The 23,397-nt window shown below is 48.0% G+C and overlaps 1 protein-coding gene across 5 annotated transcripts in view; it reads right to left on the minus strand.

Annotated features, from left to right (window-relative positions):
* Positions 1 to 23,397, minus strand: part of SEMA5B (semaphorin 5B) — a 362,762-nt gene that overhangs the window by 30,176 nt on the left and 309,189 nt on the right. For all 5 annotated transcript variants that reach the window (XM_048869807.2, XM_048869808.2, XM_075117741.1 and 2 more), the window contains 8 exons: positions 16,232 to 16,413; positions 13,183 to 13,326; positions 10,250 to 10,397; positions 8,579 to 8,804; positions 7,623 to 7,841; positions 5,278 to 5,448; positions 4,146 to 4,295; positions 3,324 to 3,368 (listed from right to left, as the gene is read on the minus strand). In XM_048869807.2, coding sequence (XP_048725764.2) covers positions 3,324 to 3,368; positions 4,146 to 4,295; positions 5,278 to 5,448; positions 7,623 to 7,841; positions 8,579 to 8,804; positions 10,250 to 10,397; positions 13,183 to 13,326; positions 16,232 to 16,413 — 1,285 coding nt within the window. The remainder of the gene's footprint in view (positions 1 to 3,323; positions 3,369 to 4,145; positions 4,296 to 5,277; positions 5,449 to 7,622; positions 7,842 to 8,578; positions 8,805 to 10,249; positions 10,398 to 13,182; positions 13,327 to 16,231; positions 16,414 to 23,397) is intronic.

Consider the following 23,397-nt stretch of genomic DNA (forward strand, 5'->3'; position numbering starts at 1 on the left):
GGGTGGAATCGAAGATGGGGTCTGCCACCGTGTTTAGAACCCCTGGACGGACACGCAACGTGATGCGGGCCGGGGTAGGAGATGACATGACGTTGAACAGGTCATCTGACTGCTCCGCCAACTCCTCAATTTCGAGGCTTAAGTTAATAGCCACCCTTTTAAGGAGAGCCTGGTGCTCCTTAAAGTCGTTGGGGGGATTGCCGTCTGAGAGGGCCCCGCCACCGCTTCATCTGGCAACGAAGATGACGAGGGCATCGCAGGGGGAGGGGCAAGTTTCCTTTCCCTTTGTGAGGATGGCTCCTTGGGCGGTGGCCCCTGTTGTGCTGCCCCCATGATGGACTCCACATCATGATCTGAACCTGGTGCTGGCAGTGCCGGGGTCTTTTCCAAGATGGCCAGGGAGGAGTGGTGGGAGCATGGACCTGGCATCACCGGTACTCCCCGAGGGTTCCAACACAGCCATTGGGCAGGTCACTGGCCCTGCTGCCAAGCTGCAGTGCTGGTCTTGTGGGCCGACAGGGATTCGGACCCCTTTGGCGATGGGCTGAACCCTGTCTCCGACTCGGACCAGTCCCCTTCCCGTGATCATGGTGGTGCTGTGGAGGCCAGCATCTGCCGACTAACCCTTGTTGGAGACTGGTGTCTAGGGAGCAAGGATTGCCGCCTGTCCCTCGAGTGGTACCATGGCAGCGAAGATTGGTGCCGCGATGGTGACCGACGCCTAGGAGACCACCTAAGCTATAGGGACCTGCGCCAAGGTGATCTTAAGCAGGAGACTGGCCAGTACCGGGATCCCGGTGCCTCAATTCCGGCATTCAATGCCTTGTGGAAGGAGAGCGCGGTGTCGGGAAGCTGGGCCTTCTAGCTGGTGACCAAGGTTGTGGGACCGGGTTCCTAGGCCGTGGGGATGGGGAAGAATGCCTGTGATTTGGGGACTGATGGCGCTCCCCTGCCCTTTGGGGAGGTCCCATGGCTTGCTTGCCCTTAGATTGCAGGGCCTTAGCCATGTCCGGTGCAGTATCTGTGGTGCTGACAGGCCCAGCAGGTTTTTGGCTGTCTGGGCCATCTCGGGTGACGAAGGTCCCCATAGGAGCCAGGATCCCTTACCGCTCCTGGGAGTCGGAGTCACATCCCTGGCTGGGCTAGGGGGGGTCCAACCATAGCAGTACTCCCCTGTAGCTCTGGAGCGGGTACGTGGCCTAAACGAGACCCTTTGCCCAGAGTCTCCTTCCCCTTCTTGGTTGGTGCCGGGGAGCTTTTTTTCCTGTGCCGCTTCTTGGGCACCGGCAAGGGGGAATGGTGCTGGGAGGATCCTGGTGCCGTGGGGGGAGCTCTGCACTGATGCCAAGGTGCTGGGAGTTGAGTCTGGTCATGAGGGCTCTGACACTGGGCAAAGCACAGTCTCCATCAATAGGGCTCTCAGGCAGATTTCCTCTCCTTCTGGGCTCTGGGGCGAAAGTTTTTGCAAATCCTGCACTTGTCCTTTATATGGGATTAACCCAAGCACTTCAAACAGACATTGAATAGGGTCACTGATAGGCATGGGCCTGCTGCATGACGAACATGGCTTGAAGCCTGGGGAATGGGGCATGCCCCACTCTGGGGCGAAGGCCCAGCCAGGACTCTAACTACTAAACAACAAACACTTACTTAAATTGGCTAGGTACCTAAGAACTATGAATAACAATGGGCTGTTAAGAACCGCTAATGCTCTTGCGATGCAAGATGAGGCTCTATGACCAACCATCACGGGTGGGAAGAAGGAACTGAGGGGGTAGGGCCAGCGGCACCTAATATACCAACGTATGAGCGGGGCACTCAACAGGTCACCACAGCCGACCCTACAGATACCAGTAAGACAAAAATCTCCGATGACTGTGCACACGGACACGCACACACCAAGAATGGAATCGACACGAGTAAGCACTCGAAGAATCTATGGTTTACTTTTTAAAAATTGTATAAAATTCCATAGCAGGCATATAATTTTTTATTATATTTTATAGGTTGGTCCAAAAAGTCTACAGAAAGACTATAATTTCCTATTAAATTTTATAGGACTTTTCCATCAGGGCAGTTCCCTCCTAAAAATCCACTTCTGCCTTCCTGGTTCATCACTTTTTAAATGTTGGTTTTCTCTTCAAGATGCAGCACAAGGAGCTTCTATTGATTAGCTTCTTTGCCAGATATTGTAAGATGCTAAGTCATAAATAATATTAGCCAGGGTAAAATATAAATTGTAACTGCAAATAAAATATCAATGGAAAAAGAAGACAGTTCAAATTGTCAATAGGAATGCATAATTCTGGAGTGCAAGGATAATCAGGAGCCCCGGAATAGGAGCAGATACCTTGCATTATTTGGGCAGGAATAAGTGATGCAGAAAGACAATCTTTATATAACTGGTACTGAAGTCATAATTCCACTGACTGCCCTGCAGCCACAAACCAAGAAGCTCCATATCAAAATACTGATGTTTCATTTGTCTTTTTTGTCATCCCTTGGAAGGGAGAGCTGCTCTGCATGGGCCAGAAGCTGCGCTTCATCTTGAGCACTTACAGGCACAACTGGTGATTTGTATTTCACAAGAACTTTGTGTTCACCATCCGTGGAAATCTACCAGAACCCCAGTGTGACACTCCTCTGGTACCGTTTAAAATGTACAGGAAAATCAGTAATCCGTGTCCCCAGCAGCATTGTAGGGAGCAGTAAGGGAAAGTCACAGAAATCTTGGAAGTCTTCAGAAGACCTTATCAATCTAGAACTAACAGGGCAGTAGAGAGGTAAAGTTATTGATTGGACCTTCCAAGTTCTACACATAATGAAGACACAGCTGCTTGGGAGATAAACAAGATCATGAATGGAAGGGAATGCTTGGGAGGATGATGGTCCACTCTGATCTAATCCACCTTGTCTCTCAAACCTCATTATACTGCAAAGGTACAGTCTGGGATGTTCTACTCATTGAAATTTTCATAGCTGTCTGAAGGATACCTCCCTCCAGATAGCTGGAATGTCATAGAGGAATCTCTCTTAATTTCTCTTGGACCATTTACAAGTGGGCACAACAAGACAGGCATGTGCTCCCTGCTAATTAATGACTCTGAGGACCCAACCCAAATTCAGAAATAAGTAAGAGTCTTGGAACTGACAGCTGGACAGAGCAATGCATTCTTCCAACCTGACTCAGACAACGAGACTCCATGGGAATTAGGGCTATCAGCAGGATGCAAATTGGGTAGATTAATGGTTTGGTTGATGCTGCCCAGAAAGGTAAAGCCACATTAAGATAAAAATAAGATATATAGTTAGCTGTACTCTACCTCCACAGTTTGTGCTCTCATCAATGCTTGAGGCCGGCAGGATCACTAAACAAAGAGAAAGCATTGGGGAAAGTTGTCATTTTGCCTCAGTTGCAAATACCCCCTTTGCTCCTTGCAGAAGTTGGTTGTGCATTCCACAGCAAGCTGCGGGCCTAAGTGGAGAGACTGGCTGACAACACGGAGCAAAATGTAACAAAAACTGTATAAACCCCAAGGACACAAAGGTGCAGCACAGAAAACAATAATTAGAAGGGGTTCTTCAGTCTAAAACTGCTAAATATTTGCACAGGGGACTCAAATTCAACTGACACAAAACCTCAGGTTCCAGGTGTTCATGAACCTCAACCTGTCAGCAAAACTACACCCGAAGAGCCGTCAATGGCCCCTCTCCCTTCCCCACATCAGCCCTATAAGCCCAGACACCTTGCCCTTGTGGGATGTTTCCCCTGGGGTGTCTGAATGAACAAAACTCCAGTCGCCAACATCACACAAACACCAGGGGTTCATTTAATTAACGCTTCATGCACTGCACCCTGCAGGGTTTAACGGCCCCAATTCAAATTAAGCAGCTCACTTAATTTATTGTAGCTGTAAACAGTATTGCCTTATGGGAGAGCTGAGCTGCCACATCTATTTCATGCACTATGTTACAGAGGGGTTTTTCAAAGAGGTCTGCAGGTGTGTGATATGCCATTGCCATTATTTCTAATGGGCATCCAAACCCCTTAGACAGCTCTGGACACTGCAGCATATGTTGACTGACAGTCATTCCTCCTGAGCGAAACCTGCTTTCCTGGCCCTGTGGGGCTATGCCGCACCTACCGGGAATCTCATTGTACAGGCAGTCTTGGTACTGTGTGCTGTTTCCGACGCACTGGGATGACTCTGGACTGTGCATCTCGCAATAACGGCTGCGATACTGGATCCCGTCTTCGTTGCACAGGCTCCACTCTGACCAGTCCGACCACCCACCTTAAACCCAACCAGTCTGAAATCAGGAATAATGTGCACACAAGGCTACCGGGGCGGGGAGGGGAGGGGGGGACACGACACAACAACGACACACCCATACGATCCCAACTTCCCCAGTGTTTGGGGGTGTCTGAATCCTAATTCTGGTGTAGGCCCATCTCTAGTACGACCTACAACAGGGAGCCTTCAGGGGACTGGATTGAACTCCCTCAATATAATCAACATTACCACTGTGCAACCAAAGCTTCAGTGCAAAGCAGCCTGAAGGCTGACTTAACCAGCCCCAGAAGGAAAACCCAGACTAGGGGGATCCTCATGGGGCTTAGAGTGGGCATAAAGGCTCCTAGATCAGCCCTCTTCCTGTAGTGGCACAGGAGCTGGCTGGGGTTTTGTTCTAGCTGCCATAATGCCCTCATGGGGGCATAACTTAGTCAGCCTGAGGGCTGCTCTAATGTCCTACTGGCCACCAGCCCAGCATGCAGCCAACCCAGGATCAGGGGAGCACAAAAGTGGCTTCAAACCACCTCTGCACCCTTTTCCCAACCACCCGTCAAGTTGTGATGTGAGCTCCCCACCCATTCTGTGTAGCGCAACACAGGGAAGGAAAATCCCTTGTTAACTGCACAGGCTGCTACTTCGGAGACGCCTTTGGCTTGTCTTGCGCACGTCTCCGCTCAAAACCAATCTGCTTTTTCAATTATTTTAAATGGATCACCCATCAACAAGATTTTGGCAGGCTGGCTGGCTCTAGAATACCAGGCCATGCTCTAGTGAACAAGTTAAGAGGAAGGTGATGCCATTAGTTTTAAGAATAGGGTGCCTTCTTTTACATGGTTCAATATATGCTTACGGAAAAGGCAGGCAAACATTTGTTTTACAGCTTGTGTTTCTTGCTTCTGTTTTTTTTTTAATATTCATTTGCTGCTGGGGTTTGTTTCCACCCTCCCTCACGCAACTTGAACAGAAGAAAATAATCTGCTACCTTTGCAGGAGTGTGTGTTGCAGAGCGCCTCCTCGGTGTGCAGGCCAATGCAGATATCCTCTCCGCTGGACGGCGCTGGGTTGGTACAGGTGCGGGTACGCTGGTAGTGTCCTCCCCCACAGGTTGCTGAACACTGAGACCAAGGGGTCCAGCAAGACCATGAACCTTTTACTGAGGATCATAAGAAATAAAACAGAGATACACACTGGCTTTTACTTCTCTTTCTCTGATCAAGCTTGTGGGACCATTTGAGTCTCGACCTCCTAGGCAGCCCAGCCCAACCTAACAAGCTCTTTCTGTGCCACTAGGAATAGAGATTTCCTGGTTGAACGTCTGTGCCAGACAATGGACAACTTAAACCAACAATGAGGTTAAACATGTTGTACTCCATAGATGCTGAATCAAACATATTGGTTATTCAGCCAGAGGAAACCCTGTATCTTAAGAGTGCTCTAAAGGAAACAATTATTTTTCATGTTTCTTTGTTCTTACACATTCATAATCTATTATTTACCTATTTCCTTACAAGGCCCACTTCACCCACAAGGAGGGTGAACTACCTACATTTCTTGGAAACAAATAGCTGCTACAACCCGAACATTTTTAATGCAATAATTAGTCTTTGAGTTTGCGTAGCATCTTTCTTTTGATGATTTCAAAGTGCTTTACTAACAGCAAGTCTTAGCACACCGTTGTGAGATGTGTATATCAACCCCTTTTACAGACTGGAGAACTGAAGCGGAGAGAAGTTACTTGACCCGAGGTCACGAAGCCAGGCAATGGCAAAGCGGAGAATGAACCCATGAGTCCGGGCTCCCAGACACTCTCCCCGTTTTTCTCATTTCCATGTTCCATTCCTTCAAATGTGATTCAGTGCAACATATACCGGCATAGCTATACACGCTGAGAAAGGAGGAGGGAGGCAGAGGTAAACCGATATAGGAACCATGCACTCAAAACACTGTGCAATAAATCAGACAAAAAGGAAAAAAGAAAATCTGTGCAGGGTGCACAAAAGGACACAACCATTAGTGAAAAGCCACTAGGATGTGCCAAAATAATAGTAAAAACCATATTTGCAGAGCTCAAATTTTTAATTTTTACAGGCCACATTTTACAGGCTCAAATTTTGTCACTCTCATTGTGCTCAGTACACATCTCTCCTGTCTAAAAATGGCAGCTTTAGCTTTAGGGTTGCCAACTCTCCAGGACTGTCCGGGAGTCTCCAGGAATTAAAGATTAATCTTTAATTAAAGATTATTGACATGTGATGAAACCTCTAGGAATATGTCCAGCCAAAATGGGCAACACCATTTAGCTTGGCCTTTGAGATTTTAAAATATAAGAAATATAATACGTGATACTGCTCATAATGGTACTTAGCAGTTGTAGCAATTTCACACCTAAGGCATCAAGTGCTTCACAGGAAGTGGCTAAATATTGTTACTGTTCAGTGGTGAAGTGACTGCTGAAATTGTTTCTACAGGGTGAAGAGGAGCGGAGTGGGGGGAGCCCATGGACTATGAGTAAGGCCCTACCTAATTCGCAATACTGCGGGAATTGCGGATCCCACAATATTAGGCTTCCCCAGTGGGAGCCTCATCCGCCCCGGTGGCCGACAGTGGGAGCCCCGGCTCTTAGTCCAGATCTGCTGCTCTCAGCCCTGGGGTGCCGACAGCAGAAAATCACAGAAAAGGAATAATGGACCTTATTACCACAAATCATAAGACCCATTATTACTTTGATACGATTCTCCATGGCTTGTCCTCAACACAGTGCAATTTTTTGACAATCATCCTGCAATTCAAGTAGGGCCTTCACTATGAGAACTATTCTGGACCAGAAGTGCAACAAAAACATGAGGACTAACTCAAAAAACAGGTAACCTGGCACGAATACTCCCTGCTGGCCATGCAGGAAATGCTAATTGATGTTGGGAGGAGATCCCCATTACATATGCGGGAGAGGCGGGAAGTGAGAAGAAACAAGTGTTCACACAAAAAATTTGCCACAACAAGCATCTCTACACAGTAGTAATCCACATTTGTTGTTCTCTCACCAGGGGTAAGGGCACCACACTGCCCTCTGTTGGATGGAGCACTATGTCTGCCCAAGTGTGCATGGAAAGTAACCTACAGTGCCGCCTCTAGAGCATGTTGGTATGTCACCCTCTAGGGGCGACAGAGGGTATACGGCATAGCACTGAAGTGTGCATGTATCAGGCTGCCCAAAGCTTACTTAAAATACTTTAAAAAAAGTGATGCAAGTTACAAACAGACATTTAGAACTATTGAGTCTTCATGAGAAGAGCACATAATTTTGTGGAGGAAAGAAATTATTTTTACCTGGGCAGGGATGTGGGTTACAATCTTGGTATTCCATTGCTGACCCCACGCAGGGCAGGCCGCCATTTTTAGGCTCTGGGTTTGTGCATGTTCTCTTCCGGATCCGAAAGCCCAATTCACAGTCCCTGGAACACGATGACCAGGCCCCCCAAAAGGACCAGCCCCCATTGATAATCCGTGCAGAGGTTTTACCAGTCTTTAGAAGGTCGTCAACTAGAGCTTCAAGAAGCACAAACAAGACACAAAAGTGTTAATTTTCGGGCAGGGCTTTGTCATGGAAACAAACTCATTCCATATTCAGGATCTGGGGAGGAATTCTGGGGAAACTGCATCCCCCTGCAGTGCTGGAAACCCAGTGCCAACAGCATGGCTCAACTGCTCCGGAGTGAAACTGAAAGGGAAGTGAAAGGGAGCAATCTGGTTTCCCTGTGCAAACCGAACGAAGTGAAAAACAATATCACACGGGCAACAAACTGACTAGGGCCAGACCGGGCCTGAAATTCACTGACCTGTGCTAGGGGGCAACACAGAGGGTCTTGACCCCACAGGCAGCGCCAGGAGGATTTCTGCTTTCCCCTTGAACCTCCGGAGCATGCAGTGGGAGCGTACATGCCACAACTCAGGATGGCCCTCCCCACTAGAGAGAATGGGTGAGGCCATGCCCCCACCTGCAGCATCTCAGCCCCCTGCGGGCATAGGAGGAAGCAGTCCCTACATTCCCATAAGCACAAGGATTAAAAGACTGTGTCGCCTTGAGTGCAGGGGAACAATTGCTCCTTGCAGCCTCCCTGCATGGTCAGGGACAGTCGGGTCTAGAGATTCTTGCCATCCCTGCAGTATGTGGTGGTGTCAGAGCACAGGTCCACGTTTATTCATGTCTGCGTCCCCCTTTCACCACCACAAAGGATGCAAAGGTGAGCCTGGCTTAGGGCTCTGGGCGAGCCGGCGGGACGTACAGTCGGTATCACAAACTGCCGAGCCGTCATTGGGGCAGAACCGACTCTCCGTCTTCTTCCTCCCAAACTGCAGCTCGTGAGGATCAGCCAGCTGGGCGCGGCAGGTGTAGCGGAAGCGCTGCTCTTGGCGGGCTCCATTCTGGGTGAGGTTCACGGGCATCCAGGGGGTCCAGGGCGTGTTTCTGCGCACCTCTGGACAGCCCTCTGGATTGCAGGTCTTGTATTCCTACCAACCAGGAAAACCATTTCTCGTTACTCCCAACGTGCTTATGGATGAACTTAATAACTATAACATGTCTGCAGCACAGCTAAGAGGAAGGAACTCCTTTACACTCAAGAAATCAGCACGAAAACAAGTGGATCTAAGAAGGCATGCACCTGCATCACCCTGATTGCTCCAGATACAATTCATCCCCATGCAGAAGGACAGCATGATCCAGAGGGATTAACTGGGAGCTAACTGGTGCAGAGGCCTCATACAGGTCCTTGGCATGGGATGAATTTCACCCACTGGCTTGTGACCTTCCTTTGTTTTTGTTTCTTTGCAGTTTGCAAGCTCTTTGGAGCAGGGAACAGGTCTTTACACACATTCGGATAGTGCCTAACACATTTTTGGAGTGGCCATAATGCAAGTAATAAATGAAATAAATTATAACAATAGTAAATCTCTGGCTGTGAAGAGCAGTGGGACGATCCTGAAAGTTAAGTCTACGGAAGTGCATGGCCCATCACTGAAGTAAAAACATTAGCCCATTCTCCAGCACTTTATATTCCAATTGTGGCACTAGCCGTTTACTTCTAAAGAGGCTTTTAGAAAACCTGTCTTTTAATTTGGGTTTCTGCATACATGGTGAAGGCAATGGGCCATATAGGTCTTCAGTCTAGATCCGAGTTCCTACTGACATTTGTAGAAGTTCTGTATCGGCGGATAGCAAGGTGGTCCTGGATTCTGATAACCCCATCACCACCATGTTACAGGATGAATTCCAATGAATAACACCGAGTTCCTGTTTTTAAAAAAGAATAAGGGAATTCCTTCTGGCAGGGGATAAGAATATTCCTGCTTCAAGACTTTATATGACTCTAGAGTAGATGCCAAATGGCTTGTGAACAAAATCAGAGATCCCTGATCAAATCTGCTTACACCGAGAAAAACCCTTCATAAAGAAAAACCTTACTAAAACCAACTCATTAAAAATACAATGCACCCATCAGCTGACAAACTGTGTAGAAATACAATGGAAATGTTAACCAGTGTATCACCAGCAGGCTGATTAGATATACCTTCCATTGTCAAATAAGTGCGAGACCCATTTCTGCAGTATGTGCAGGGCTCCCGCTAACTGCAGAAGGATCCTCCACGAGAGTGAGATGTAAAAGAAAAAAACTGCTGGAATGCTCTCACTTTCCCAGACTAATGAGGGCAAAAGGCCTGATCAAAAGCCAGCTGAAGTCAGTGTAAAGACACCCCTCCCTCCCTCCACCCCCACATCAAGTTCCATTAGCTTTGGCTAACTCCCAATATAGCATGACTCCACGACTTACCATTCTCCCCAGCACCTTCCCTAGCAGGAGAAGTTGCTCCTGGCATTTTTTACTAGCACAAAAAATGAAAAAATAAACGCACAAGATTCCTGTAGGTTGAATGCAATGTCAGTAAATAATACATACCACAGCGCAGCCCAGACAGGTGTTGCCATTCTCACAGGACCTCTGCCTGGAATGTATCCCTCCACCACAATTCGCACTACATTTATTCCAGGGGCCCCATGAAGACCAAAATATTGGTAATGGGCATGGACTGTTCTCATTGCAGAACCTGAAAGAGCGTGGGCGAAGCACATCAGAGAATCCCTGTCACTTACTAGAGGCATCCAAAGGACAGAGGAATATGGGCTTTAAATGGCACCCCCAAAGCAAGATCACAGCCATTACATACGTTTTGGGTGACATTCATGTGCCACCAAAGTCAAATTTAAGGGAAGTGTGGGCTTTGCTGGCACGCCGCACAGGAGTGAATTTCACCCTTTGCACTTAACCCAAGGTGGTTAACCAATTAGGGGGAGATTTGCCAACAAGCTCAGAACCCACAGTCAGGGGCATATTTTCAAAAGAGTTCAGATCTCATTTGGATAGCAAAATCACTCAGATTTCCAAAAAAGCCATGCCCCCAACCCACATGTGTCACAATGGATGCTGAGCTGGGTGCTGAGCATTTTGGAAATCTGGCCCTCATTTTAGTTGCCTAAATGGGAGTGGAGCTCTTCAATCTGTCCCCAGTTACAGGTGCTGAGCCCTTGGCAAACTAGGGTTGCCAACTTTCTAATCGCACAAAACTGAACCCCCTTGCCATGCTCCTGCCATGCCCCTTCTCCGAGGCCTCACCCCTTCCCCACCCCTTCTGAGGCCCCACCCCCATTCACTCCATCCCCGCCTCCCCTCCACCCTCACTCACTTTCACCGAGTGTAGGAGAGGGTGAGGGCTCTGGCTGGGGCCAGAAATGAGGGGCTCAGGGTGTGGGAGCAGGCTCAGGGCTGGGGCAGGGGGTAGGGATGTGGGCCGGGATGATGGCGCTGGCTGGGGGTGTGGACTCTGGGGTGGGGCCGGGGGTGAGGGGGTATGGGGTGCGGGAGGGGGCTCAGAGCTGGAGCAGGGGGTTGGGGTTAGGGGTACAGGTTCTGGGAGGGAGTTAGGATGCAGGAGGGGGTTCTGACCTTGGGCAGGGGGCTCGGGTGCAGGAGGGGGTTCAGGGTGCGGGCTCCAGCTGGGCAGTGCTTGCCTCAGGCAGCTCCCGATCAGTGGCACAACAGGGCTAAGGCAGGCTCCCTGCCTGTCCTGGCTCCGCCCAGTTCTCGGAAGCGGCCAGCATGTCCGGCTCCTAGGCAGAGGGGCCAGGGGGCTCTGAACACTGCCCACACCTGCAGGCGTTGCCCCTGCAGCTCCCATTGGCTGCGGTTCCTGGCCAATGGGGAGTTGCAGAGCCGGTGCTTGGGGCAGGGGCAGCGCATGGAGCCCCTGTGGCCACCCTGCACCTAGGAGCTGGACATGCCGCCCGCTTCCGAGAGTTGTGCGGAACCAGGGCAAGCAAGGAGCCTGCCTTAGCCCCGTTCCGCCACCAACTGGACTTTTAGCGGCCCCGTCAGCACTGCATTCCGGTCGAAAACTGGACACCTGGCAACACCATGACAAGCTGGTCTTTCAAAAATCTCGCCCTTATTGATGTTTTGAACACAGGTAACTAGTGTTTGAAGTTGGGCTGTACCTAATAGCAGATTAATGTTGTTTCATGTTTCCTTTTAAAAAGGGAACATCATTTTTGTTCAGCTTTTGAATCAAACTCCATCTGAATTTTAATCACTCCAGTCTTTAAACTTAGACCACAACTGACTGCCATGCAGTCTTTAAAGTTCCTTTTGAATGGCCACAAATCAAGCCAAACAGAGACGTCCAGAGTCAAGAAAGTGGAAATGAATTACCCTTTGCACAGTGAAAAACACAGAGAAACCTGTCTTAAGTCACTACTCAAGAGACCAGCAAAAATCTGCTGCCAAGTAGAAGTGGCCTTTAATGAAATGTCAAAGCTAGAAACCACACGGGGATACTTTAAAGCATTTGCTTAAAGAGTGGCTGGACTCTGAGAAGTGATTCTGTGGAAGACGTATTGTGCATTCCAAATTTATTGTCTTTCAACAATTCCAGATCAAATTTCCTCAGTTTTCAAGTAAAAACAGATTTTTCCCATGCCGAACCCTGCAAACTCAATCTGAGATCTGAAGGTCAAGCTGGGTTCTTTCTTTTTCGTGCATAATTACCATTAACACTGACCTAACGGAGTGAACTGGAGTTGTAATTAAGGTGCAACTGATGTGTACACTGACTAGAATGTATGTACACCACTGCCCTCTAGTGGGTGGAATCAGAACTGCCCAACTGAGTATCTGCTAACAGAGATTCTCTTTTAGCACACGAGATAGGATCATCTGTGTTGGGGGTAAGAAGATCTCAGTTCTATCCCTGCTACTACTGAGAAACCACAGCATGCAGCACGGTGGTAACTGTGAAGTCTTAGGGCTTGTCTTCACTACCGGGGAGATCAACGCTGCTGCAATCGATGCAGCAGGTGTCTATTTAGCAGATCTAGTGAAGACCCGCTAAATCCACAGCTGTGCGCTCTCCGGTTGACTCCAGTACTCCAGTTCCCCAAGAAGAGTAAGGTAAGTCAGTGGGAGAATGTCTCCCGTTGACACAGCACAGTGAAGACACTGCGTTAAGTCGACCTAAGCTATGTTATTTATTTAGGTGGAGTAGCATAACTTAAGTCGACCCACCACACTAGCGTAGACAAGGCCTTAGATGTCACAGGTTTGTTACAATATAGAGCATGGTCAATGTGGGCGAACTAATGCATTTTAACTCTGAAATTCCCTCACTTCTATGTGCTTGACTGGTAAGCCCTAACACTGCATTAACACTAGCTCTTTGTGTTTCATCTACGTTAACTTAAGACCCATCCTTCCCGCTGGTACATATTTATAGCCTCGAAAGTGAATGCACTGCCCTGGATGAAAGACCGTCTAGTGTCTGGGCTGGGAATGCCTCTTACCTCTCTTCTCTGCTCTGTCCAACACAGACCCTGCCCCCATACCGCGGAGCAGGGTTGCTGCACGATCTCTGACGGACCTGAAAGCCAATCCCACAGGAGGTGCTACATTGGGCCCAGGTGGACCAGGGTGTCCAAGCTCCATTTCTGACAGAGACAAAGGGAGGGGGCAGATGAGAAAACAGGCTATTTGGGTTAATTACAATTCTTCCAGTTTTGTGCTATACTCAAAGTCTTAGGCTGTAAAGTTCTTAAGGGGCAGCCCCACTAAATCACTGGGATACACTGTTCTAAAAAGGCTCACTTCATTTCAGCCAGACCCAAGCGATAGACCCCAAGTTAGGACTGGAATTTTCAGAAGCACTCAGCCTTGGCCTAACTCCACTCCCACTGGAGTTGATGGCAAAGCTCCCGCTGACTTCAAACACAGCAGAGTTAAGCCAATGCTGAGCAATTTGAAAGTCCCACCCGAGGATTCTCTGAGTTTTCTGTGGTGTTACTGATGATGATTTCCCTTTCCCTTCAATCCCATTCCTCTATAAGTTTCATTGACTAACCCCCTCCAATATCTCTTTACCTTCCCTCTCTAGCCAATGTGCTCACACAACAGCAGACCCAAAAATTTGCATGTTAAAACCCAACCCCGTTGCATGAACTGGTCCTCCCACTGAATGGGATTCAGGTGTGGTGGGTCAGCAAAACCAGCTCTGCCAATGCCCAGGTGTTGGGAAAACTACCCCTCTCCATTGAGGGCACACTGACACTACAGATTTGCTATAACTAGTGTTGCTATCTCAGGATTTTATCATGAATCTTGTGATATTTTGGTGTTTTTCTTAAAGCTCCACCTCCTGGAATCCTGCTTTTAATCTCAGCTTTCAGTTAAAAAAAATTAGTATCATCTAGCTTTCATGGTTGCAGAGAAAAGTCTGAAAAATCTGACCTTAGTGTCACCCTAGATGTGCAGAAACCAGAAGGCAAATTAAAACCCCCAACACTTATTACATTAAAAAAAAAATCTCTCATGATTTTTAAGCCAATCTCACAATTTTGGGGGCCTGATGTCCGACAGGGGTTGGCAGTACTACTCGATCGCAAATCTCAATAGGACCAGGGGACAGAAGAATTAGATTACGGTCTTTCATGCGCTGCAGATTCTCATCTCAGACTGTGCCACCAGATAGGCAACTATCTCTCTGCCTGAAGACCTCATCTCAATGTGCTACTGTTTCTAGTCCAGCAATCTCATTTTGTAAAAAATGCCACTTTCTAATGTCTGCTAAAGCAACGACTCAGGTGCTCTCCTGTTACAGCCATGCTCGAAAGCTGAGGTGGAAAACAGATGTTACTTTTCAAAACCTTTACTGAACTAATAACACTGCTGGCAACAAGTGCGTTTTAGCCTGGCACCAATCGTGGTACAGGATGAAAGTTAAAACCCAAGTTCCCCTGAATGTTTTTTGTGTTCGTTATCAGCTCGTGCCTTCTCTGAGCAGTCTGACTTCAGAACAGTGCTGGATATCCCCTCCTCCCCACACAGGTGAAGGAACGAGAGATCCTTTTATATGAAAATCTTACTCTTCCATGTTTTAACCCACCTCTCACCTGCCAGTCCTCACTCCAGGAGGAGAGGTTTTATGCAAAATCTTAAAAGGGAAAAACACTACAAGGAGGATTTTTGTTGCTGTTGTAGCAGGAAAAGAAAAATAAATATATACAAAAAACATTCCTCATAAAAATAACACTTCCTGCCATGAGGTGATTTGTATTCCAAGTAGACAGGATTCTTAATGGCAACAAAAAGTTTCCATTTGCAGATTTCCAACTCCTGTTTTCTAATAAAACTCATCTTTAAACATCCTGCTTTCTCTCTGCGGAAACATCCCAATGGCATATGAAGTCAATTAAAGGAAATTCTAGGGCATAAGTGGATGTAGGATGACCAGATGTCCCTATTTTTCAAACCTTGCTGCCTTCCTATGTTTTATGATGGAATACATATTTCAGCCACTTCTTACAGGTTGTTCCCACCACTTTTCCCGCTGGACCGAAGCCTATAACATGAGTGATGCTGAAATGCTTGTCCCTCTGGTGGGCCTGACATCAGTCAGTGACAGAAAGGGCTGCCTCAAGAGGGCTCCGCTCAATATGGGGCAGCAGAGCAGTGGCAGGAATGGCTGGCTCTGCTGGGTAAGCAGCACAGCTGGAAGAATACACTGCAATTAAAATATTACCCTTAACAAATGTAGCTGATCCTTTTGCTGCCAAGAGCAGGGCTGAGCTTGGGGGAGGAAGCGAGGCCTACTCAGTATGAGGAGTGTTTATAGAGGGGCTAAGGTAGATTAAAGCTATGTAGGATCCCAACTCAGGAAAGAAACACAGACCTAAGCCGATCTCTATTAAGGAAGCACTTAAGCACAAGCTTAACTTCAGATCCATGATTACGTTCCATTGATTGCAATGGGACATAAGCAAGTTCTGTCCTGACTAGAGATGCTTTCCTAGGCCTGCCCTTGTCTCATGCAGCCAGCCGGCAGCAATCCCCTGCGTGGCGTGATGCTGATGGTTCACTAACTCAGGGATCCGGCACACAAAGGAGGCACCTGAATGCTCCTGTGCAATATGCTGTCTCCCAGCCTCCTCCATTTGGCCACACTTCCAAGGCTAGAAACACTAGTGTGCTTAGCACGTTTTAATCTTCACAGCACTGTTCAGTCATTACCTAACTAAGCCTCCTGCCACTGCACTGTTGTCTCACTATTCCTACTGTACAGCTGGGGGGAAAGTGAGCCCAGAGAGGCTAGGTCCGTTTTCCAATACATCCACTCACTTGGGAGCCTCTCAGCTCTTGGGTGCCTCACTTGAGACACATTCAGCCTGTTTATCAGAGGAGCCGTGTCCCTGCAGCTCCTATTGATTTGGACTGGAGTTGCACCCACTTACCCCTTGGGCCAAATGTGGCCCAGAGACAAGACGATACCAGTGGAAATGTAGTTGAGGAGACCAGACATTTAGGAACCACCCTGTTCCCCTCCCAGCCATGCAGAGGTACCTTGAGCAATTTGCTATCTCGATCCTGGCCCCTTCGCAGACACGACCCCCGCAGCGAGGGCGAGGGCTGTCACAGGACCGTGACCTGCACATACAAGAGCCTGTGCTGTCCCCATCCAAATGCTCACATGGTTGCCACGGGGACCAGGGCCCCAATCTCCCATTTGTTGTCAGGTTTTTCACCTAATTTAAAAAAAACAAAAAAACCATAAGAAGTCACTGCAGAGAGTTTACATTTCTGGAGACAGCACCACAATAGACAGGGCAAACACAGCTGCTGAGAGCATTAAGATGCAGCTTGGACAGGAGCTGTCTGTGCCTGTGAGCAGGATTCAAAAGCTGGGGTTATTTTCAGATGACGCTGAGCCAGTATTTACCCTCAGAATTCCATCCTGCATACCTAACATGCGTATACAAGCAGCAAAGCTCCCTCAGGCGACTACCGCAACCCACAAGAGCATTGTCTGCCTACCTCACAAAACCGCCACACCTTCAGACATCATCTCACACCACCTCAGCCTTTAAGACACCACTACGTTTTGTGGTTATTATTTATTTGTCTTACCCTAGCACCTGGGAGCCCGAGTCATGGACCAGGAGCCCACTGGGCTAGGTCTTGTGCAAGCACAGAACAAAGACACAGTCCCTGCCCCAAGGAGCTTACAATCTAAGGATAAGACAAGAGACAACAGGTGGATATGGACAGACAGGGACAACAATTGAGCAATGAAACAATATTCCTCGGCATGATAGGCAGTAGGCACTGCCCACTAGCAGCCTCACCACTGGCTTCTTTGTTAACAGTCCCAAACTCCACAGTTTACTGAAGTACTGCTGCAATGTGTGAGACTATTCCCCTAGAATTTATTATTTATATGACTGTAGCATCCAGCTGAGCTCAGAGCCCCACTGTGTGAGGCGCTATACAAACACATAGTAGGAGATGGTCCCTGTCCCAAGCAGCTTACAATCTAATTAGATAACACAGGGAAAGGAGGGGAGATGAAACAGACACATACAGGTAAGTGAAATGACTTGCTCAAGGTCACACAGCAGGTTAATGGGAAAGCAAGGAATAGAGCACAGGTCTCCTGTGGCCAGTCCAGTGCCTTATCTAGTAGGCTGTGCCACTCGTCTCCAGAAAACTCGAATATATGCAGCTTTGGGGCAAGCTTTGTCTTCTTATTCTGTGTTTGTACAGCACCTGGCACTATGGGCTTGTGCTCTGTGACTTGGGGGTACCAGGCGTTACAACACAAATACATAATAATAATAAAGACATCAGGGTAATCATGCAAGTGCAAAAAACTGGAATAAGGGGAAGTTTCAGACTAGGATTGATAGGTGTGAGGTCAGTATCTGCTCGTGCGATGCCTGGCTTGCTGTTAATCTCATGCCTTCAAGATCGCTAAATTACCCTACAAATGAAAAATAACCTTGCACGTTGGTCATGATTTATACTTAAAAAAAAGCCAACAACCACCCAGACACAATTATTTAATCAAACAATCTTCCTATTGAAATTAATACTACAATCACTCCCATCCCCCCACCCCTCTCCCTCTCTTTCTTTTGCTACAGGAAGTTGCTCATCTCACAGAGGCTCCTAGGCGATGCACAAGTGTAAGGTCACAAAATTCTGGTGCAAAGTGAAGTCAAGGGCCTTACAGAAGAGAGTTTGCTGAGCACGGTTGCCCCCGTACCCTGCTTTAGTTTGGTTTGCTCTGCCAGCTGCCACAATAATAGACCTGTGCTCTTCACAAACTCCAGCCAGAACCAGCCGTCAGGATACTGCTGCTCTGGGCTGCACCAGCTCCTCTCTGTCTAGCGTAACAGAATAGAAGAAGAATCAATAGACTCAATCCTGAAGCACTTACATGAGAGGAAAGTGATCAGGAACAGTCAGCATGGATTCACCAAGGGAAGGTCATGCCTGACTAATCTAATCGCCTTCTATGATGAGATTACTGGTTCTGTGGATGAAGGGAAAGCAGTGGATGTATTGTTTCTTGACTTTAGCAAAGCTTTTGACACGGTCTCCCACAGTATTCTTGTCAGCAAGTTAAAGAAGTATGGGCTGGACAAATGCACTATAAGGTGGGTAGAAAGTTGGCTAGATTGTCGGGCTCAACGGGTAGTTATCAATGGCTCCATGTCTAGTTGGCAGCCAGTGTCAAGTGGAGTGCCCCAGGGGTCGGTCCTGGGGCCGGTTTTGTTCAATATCTTCATAAATGATCTGGAGGATGGTGTGGATTGCACTCTCAGCAAATTTGCGGATGATACTAAACTGGGAGGAGTGGTAGATACGCTGGAGGACAGGGATAGGATACAGAGGGACCTAGACAAATTAGAGGATTGGGCCAAAAGAAATCTGATGAGGTTCAATAAGGGTAAGTGCAGGGTCCTGCACTTAGGACGGAAGAACCCAATGCACAGCTACAGACTAGGGACCGAATGGCTAGGCAGCAGTTCTGCGGAAAAGGACCTAGGGGTGACAGTGGACGAGAAGCTGGATATGAGTCAGCAGCGTGCCCTTGTTGCCAAGAAGGCCAATGGCATTTTGGGATGTATAAGTAGGGGCATAGCCAGCAGATCGAGGGACGTGATCATTCCCCTCTATTCGACATTGGTGAGGCCTCATCTGGAGTACTGTGTCCAGTTTTGGGCCCCACACTACAAGAAGGATGTGGATAAATTGGAGAGAGTCCAGCGAAGGGCAACAAAAATGATTAGGGGTCTGGAACACATGACTTATGAGGAGAGGCTGAGGGAACTGGGATTGTTTAGTCTGCAGAAGAGAAGAATGAGGGGGGATTTGATAGCTGCTTTCAACTACCTGAGAGGTGGTTCCAGAGAGGATGGTTCTAGACTATTCTCAGTAGTAGAAGAGGACAGGACAAGGAGTAATGGTCTCAAGTTGCAATGGGGGAGGTTTAGGTTGGATATTAGGAAAAACTTCTTCACTAGGAGGGTGATGAAACACTGGAATGCGTTGCCTAGGGAGGTGGTAGAAACTCCTTCCTTAGAAGTTTTTAAGGTCAGGCTTGACGGAGCCCTGGCTGGGATGATTTAATTGGGGATTGGTCCTGCTTTGAGCAGGGGGTTGGACTCGATGACCTCCTGAGGTCCCTTCCAACCCTGATATTCCATGATTCTATGATAAGCAGCAGAAACTAATTCTGTGCAGTATGTGCGCTGTGGCCTCCAACAGGGGGGCTACATGAAGTGAGGCAGCTATAGGGGAGGCAGCAGGGCACCCTAGCCCGCCATGGGAGGAAGTGTAGAGGCCCTAGAGGTGCCAGTGTCTATAACTGTGCCTGAGATCCACTGGGTTCCCAATGCCACTTCCTGAGGATGTGCAATTTGTGTGTTGTCTTGAGCCTACAACTCCCTTGCAGCTCCCACAGAGACAGCCCAATCTGAAGGGCTCTGACAAAGGTGTGGTTGGGCATGTCACCTGGAGCTGTTCCAGAACTGTGCTTCTGCAGTATGGTCGGAGTGAAAGGAAACAGACTCGCCAGGTGTCAGGCATCTCCTGTGACATTTACAATTCCAGACCCAACCCCAACCCCACAACACCCAGCCACAGGGTCAGCTCTCGGAAACTGGCAACCTCTGCACCTCTCTCCTCTGACTGCTCCCTGCTCTCCCTGCTGGTTCCCAGGCTGCCTGGAGCTACAGGGAGGGACAGAGGCGGCAGGAGTGCAGGGGTACCTGGAAGGAAGTGACTCGTGCCTCCTCTGCCACCCAGCAACTGCACCTCCAGTTGCCCCTGGTTCCTGCCGTCTCTTGTGAGGCATGCAAGGAATATGGTCCTGCCTCCCCACAAGTGCTCCCCCTGCTGGGGGAAGACAGAAGGGAATCAGAGAAGAGTCAGCACCAGTGTGAAATGTCCCCCACAGAGCTGCACAAAACCCTGCAGCTATAGTGAAACTGCCAATAAAGGCAACATGGAAATTGGTCTTTGGGGTCTCATTCCAAGAATGATAAGAACAGAACAGACTGGGGCCCTGGCTAACATTTCGGGCCCAAGTACTGAGCCAGAGACAGCTGCAAATAAAACCAACATTCCTTATCACTCTACAGCTTCAAAAAGTTCTACAATCATTCTGAACTAGCCAGTGATGTAAGCATCTTTTCCCCAGTTTTACAGATGAGGAAACTGAGGCACAAAAAGGTTAAGAGACACGTCTGAGGCCACACAGTGAGTCAATTGTAGAATCGGGAGTAGAACTCTCTCATTCCTCCTCACCCATCTGGCCTTGTGTTAAGCTTTAAGTAGGCACTTTTGAGAGTCGACATCATCCCCCTCAGTCCTTCTAACAACCTCGGCAATCCGCAGCAATGACATGGAAGTAATTTAGATCTGTTACTGTGCTCGTCACATTGCGGTTAAGGGGTTTCAAGCATCTGTTGCAAACCTTTGTTTTCAACAGATTGTCATTCAGCAGCAAAAATTCATTCTGGGTTGAAGGTTACCAGGCAAGATGTCCCAAAGGAGTACGTTGTTTCTTTTTGTGATTTTAAATACAGACACAAAATTAATACAGCTTGGGTGTTACAAAATTAGAAAATTAAGAGAGCTATTTTCAAACATTTGATTCTGGATTTTCTTTTTTCTTTTCTTTTTTTTTGCCTTTCAAAAGTAAAAATCCAAATATTGGATCATGCGATTCATTTTTAAGCCAGAAGCTTTTGCTGATTTCCATGAGGAGTTCTGCTTAGAAATCAATGGTATGATATGGCCCATTGCTTCAGTTTTTAAAAATAAAAAGCTGATAAATAATTATTGGCTCGTAACTGGTACTGGGAAACAACCCAAAATTTAAATAAATAAACAAAATGGCTGAAGTGTTGAGATTTATAAACATGTCACGTTGCAAGTATCGGAAGTTTTTTTTCTTAAGAAATTACGTATGGATTATTATTCCATCCTTAGGTTTGTAGTGACATTTTGAAAAGAGCCAGCTCGGGAATTTGGATAAAAAATCATGCATTGATCTTTTTCAGAACAGGTCTCTGTGGTGGTTCCTTTGTAGCCATCATATAAACAAGATATTTTTTAAAAAATCTGTACATCAAATACATCTTTGAAATTATTACATGATCAGGTAAGAGAGTCCTTGTTAATCATAAATAGACCCACATATGCAGAAGGGTCCAATCCTCCACTGCTCACATAACTTAAATGTCTCACTGAGTTCAAGGAATGCAGAAACAGGCCCAAAAGCAGCGGTGCTCAGAATCCAAGCTAAAAATCCAGACTGACCTGTTTTCATGTAGAGCAGATATTTTTGATATATAGTCAAATACGATAGGTGGAGATGGTAGCACCACCATAGCTGGCAAGTGTAACAGGCCAGGGGAGGCTAAGCCTCTCCTGGTGCAGCTGCCGCCAGCAGACAGCTGGGCCGTGATGACCCCACCTGTACCCAGCCTCTTCCTGTCCCTACCCCGCCCGCTGCTGTCTGGTGAGTCCCTCCTCTTCTCCACTCCACCCCAGCCCCAGGAGGTCCCCATTGCTTGCTACATCCCTCCTGTCTTCCACTTCCCCTGCCCCGCAAGGCCCCCACTGTCCCACGTCCCTCCTCTCTTTCATCCCCTCCTGCCCGCTGCTCACCATGTCCTTGTGGGCAGTGGGGGCCTCGCAGGGGAGGAGGAGGGAAAGGACGCACAGCGTGTGAGCAGCAGGGGCCTTGAGGGAAGGGGACGTGCGGAGAAGAGGAGGGAAGTGGGGAGCGGCGGAGGCCTCGCAGGGGAGTGGCTGGAGGAAAGGAGGGATGCGGGGAGCCTCGTGGGGGGCAGAGGAGAGGAGGAACGCGGTTAGTGGTGGCGGGGAGGTGGAGTGGGGGTGGAGTGTGGGCGGGGCCACAGGTGGAAGAGATGGGACAGGGAGCTAGCCTCCTCCAGGGGAAGCTTCACCCATTGCTCGTGAGCACCACCTAATATTAATACTTTTCATTATAAGACCCCGTTTTCAGTTCCATACAGCTTTGCCAAACTCAGACATTTGAGCTGGTTTTCCATGACAGGTGTCTGCCTCAGGCTGATTTATTAATTTCAGCCAAGGCGAGGGAGAAACGCATCGTTTTCCCTACGTTAAAAATTTCTGGTGTCCTTTTCTTTCATCAGCTCTAGTGCCCCCATGATTTGGAGCAGGGGTTTGAAATTTGGCAGAGAGGTGCCCTTTGAATCAGGGATGTGCCTTTTGTTATCCCTAGGAAAACTGCCAAATTTGGCCAAGTTATAAGCCTTTGTAAAAAATCACAGTTTGCACAAGCTCAATAGAGACTTCTCTTAGATTTTAGAGGCTGAATTCCCTGAAGAGCTTATCCGTGCTTGGGGGGACAGAGCAGGACTTTCTCTGTAACTGCAGCTCTAGACAGTTGAGGGCTGGGCCAGGCCTTGGTCTGGGCACTTGAGCTGAGAGCAGAGAGACTGTTTCGTCTGTGCTCTTCATGGTCCCCCTGCTGGGCCAGGCAGGGTGGAGGATGAAGCTGCTGATTCAAACACAGAGGGTACAAGAGACAGATATATGAGGTAGGGGAAGACTGGAACTGGAGATAGGAGAGGAAGAGAAATGGGAAAATGAGACTAGGAGAGGATGGGCAAAGAGACTGGGTCTGAGGTGGGGCAGAGGGGAAACCTGTCGGGATAGACTTGCTCTGGGGATGCATCAGGGTTGTGTAGTAGAGAGGACAGTTGTCTGTAGGATCCTTGTCTCATTAGTAGCAGAAGTTGAAAAGCTTACAGTGAATGTGGCAGGGGACTACAGGAAGAGAAAGGACAGCCTTAAGGTTACAGCAGTTGAATGTTGCCCTGGAAAACTGGATTCTCTCCCTTCCTCTGCACAGAGTTCTAATGTCATGTTTGGCAAGTCACTTAAACAAAAACTTTTCACAGATGATCACTAATTGCATGTTCCTCATTTTCTAGGGGCCTGACTTGAGACTCTCTCTGCCTCAGTTCGTCACCTGTAAATGGGGATATCATCACCCCTTTCTTCACAGAGATTTTGTGAAAGTAAAGTAATTAGTAAAGCACTCAGATCCTACAGGGATAAGTGCCACAGAAAAGCTCCTGAGGAAGTTAATCATTCTCTGTCTAGAGCAGAAGTTGAATAGAGTGCAGTGAACAAAGCACAGGGCTACGCATGGAACTTCATAG

Source organism: Caretta caretta, chromosome 11, assembly GCF_965140235.1.
Source record: "Caretta caretta isolate rCarCar2 chromosome 11, rCarCar1.hap1, whole genome shotgun sequence".
Taxonomy (NCBI): domain Eukaryota; kingdom Metazoa; phylum Chordata; order Testudines; family Cheloniidae; genus Caretta; species Caretta caretta.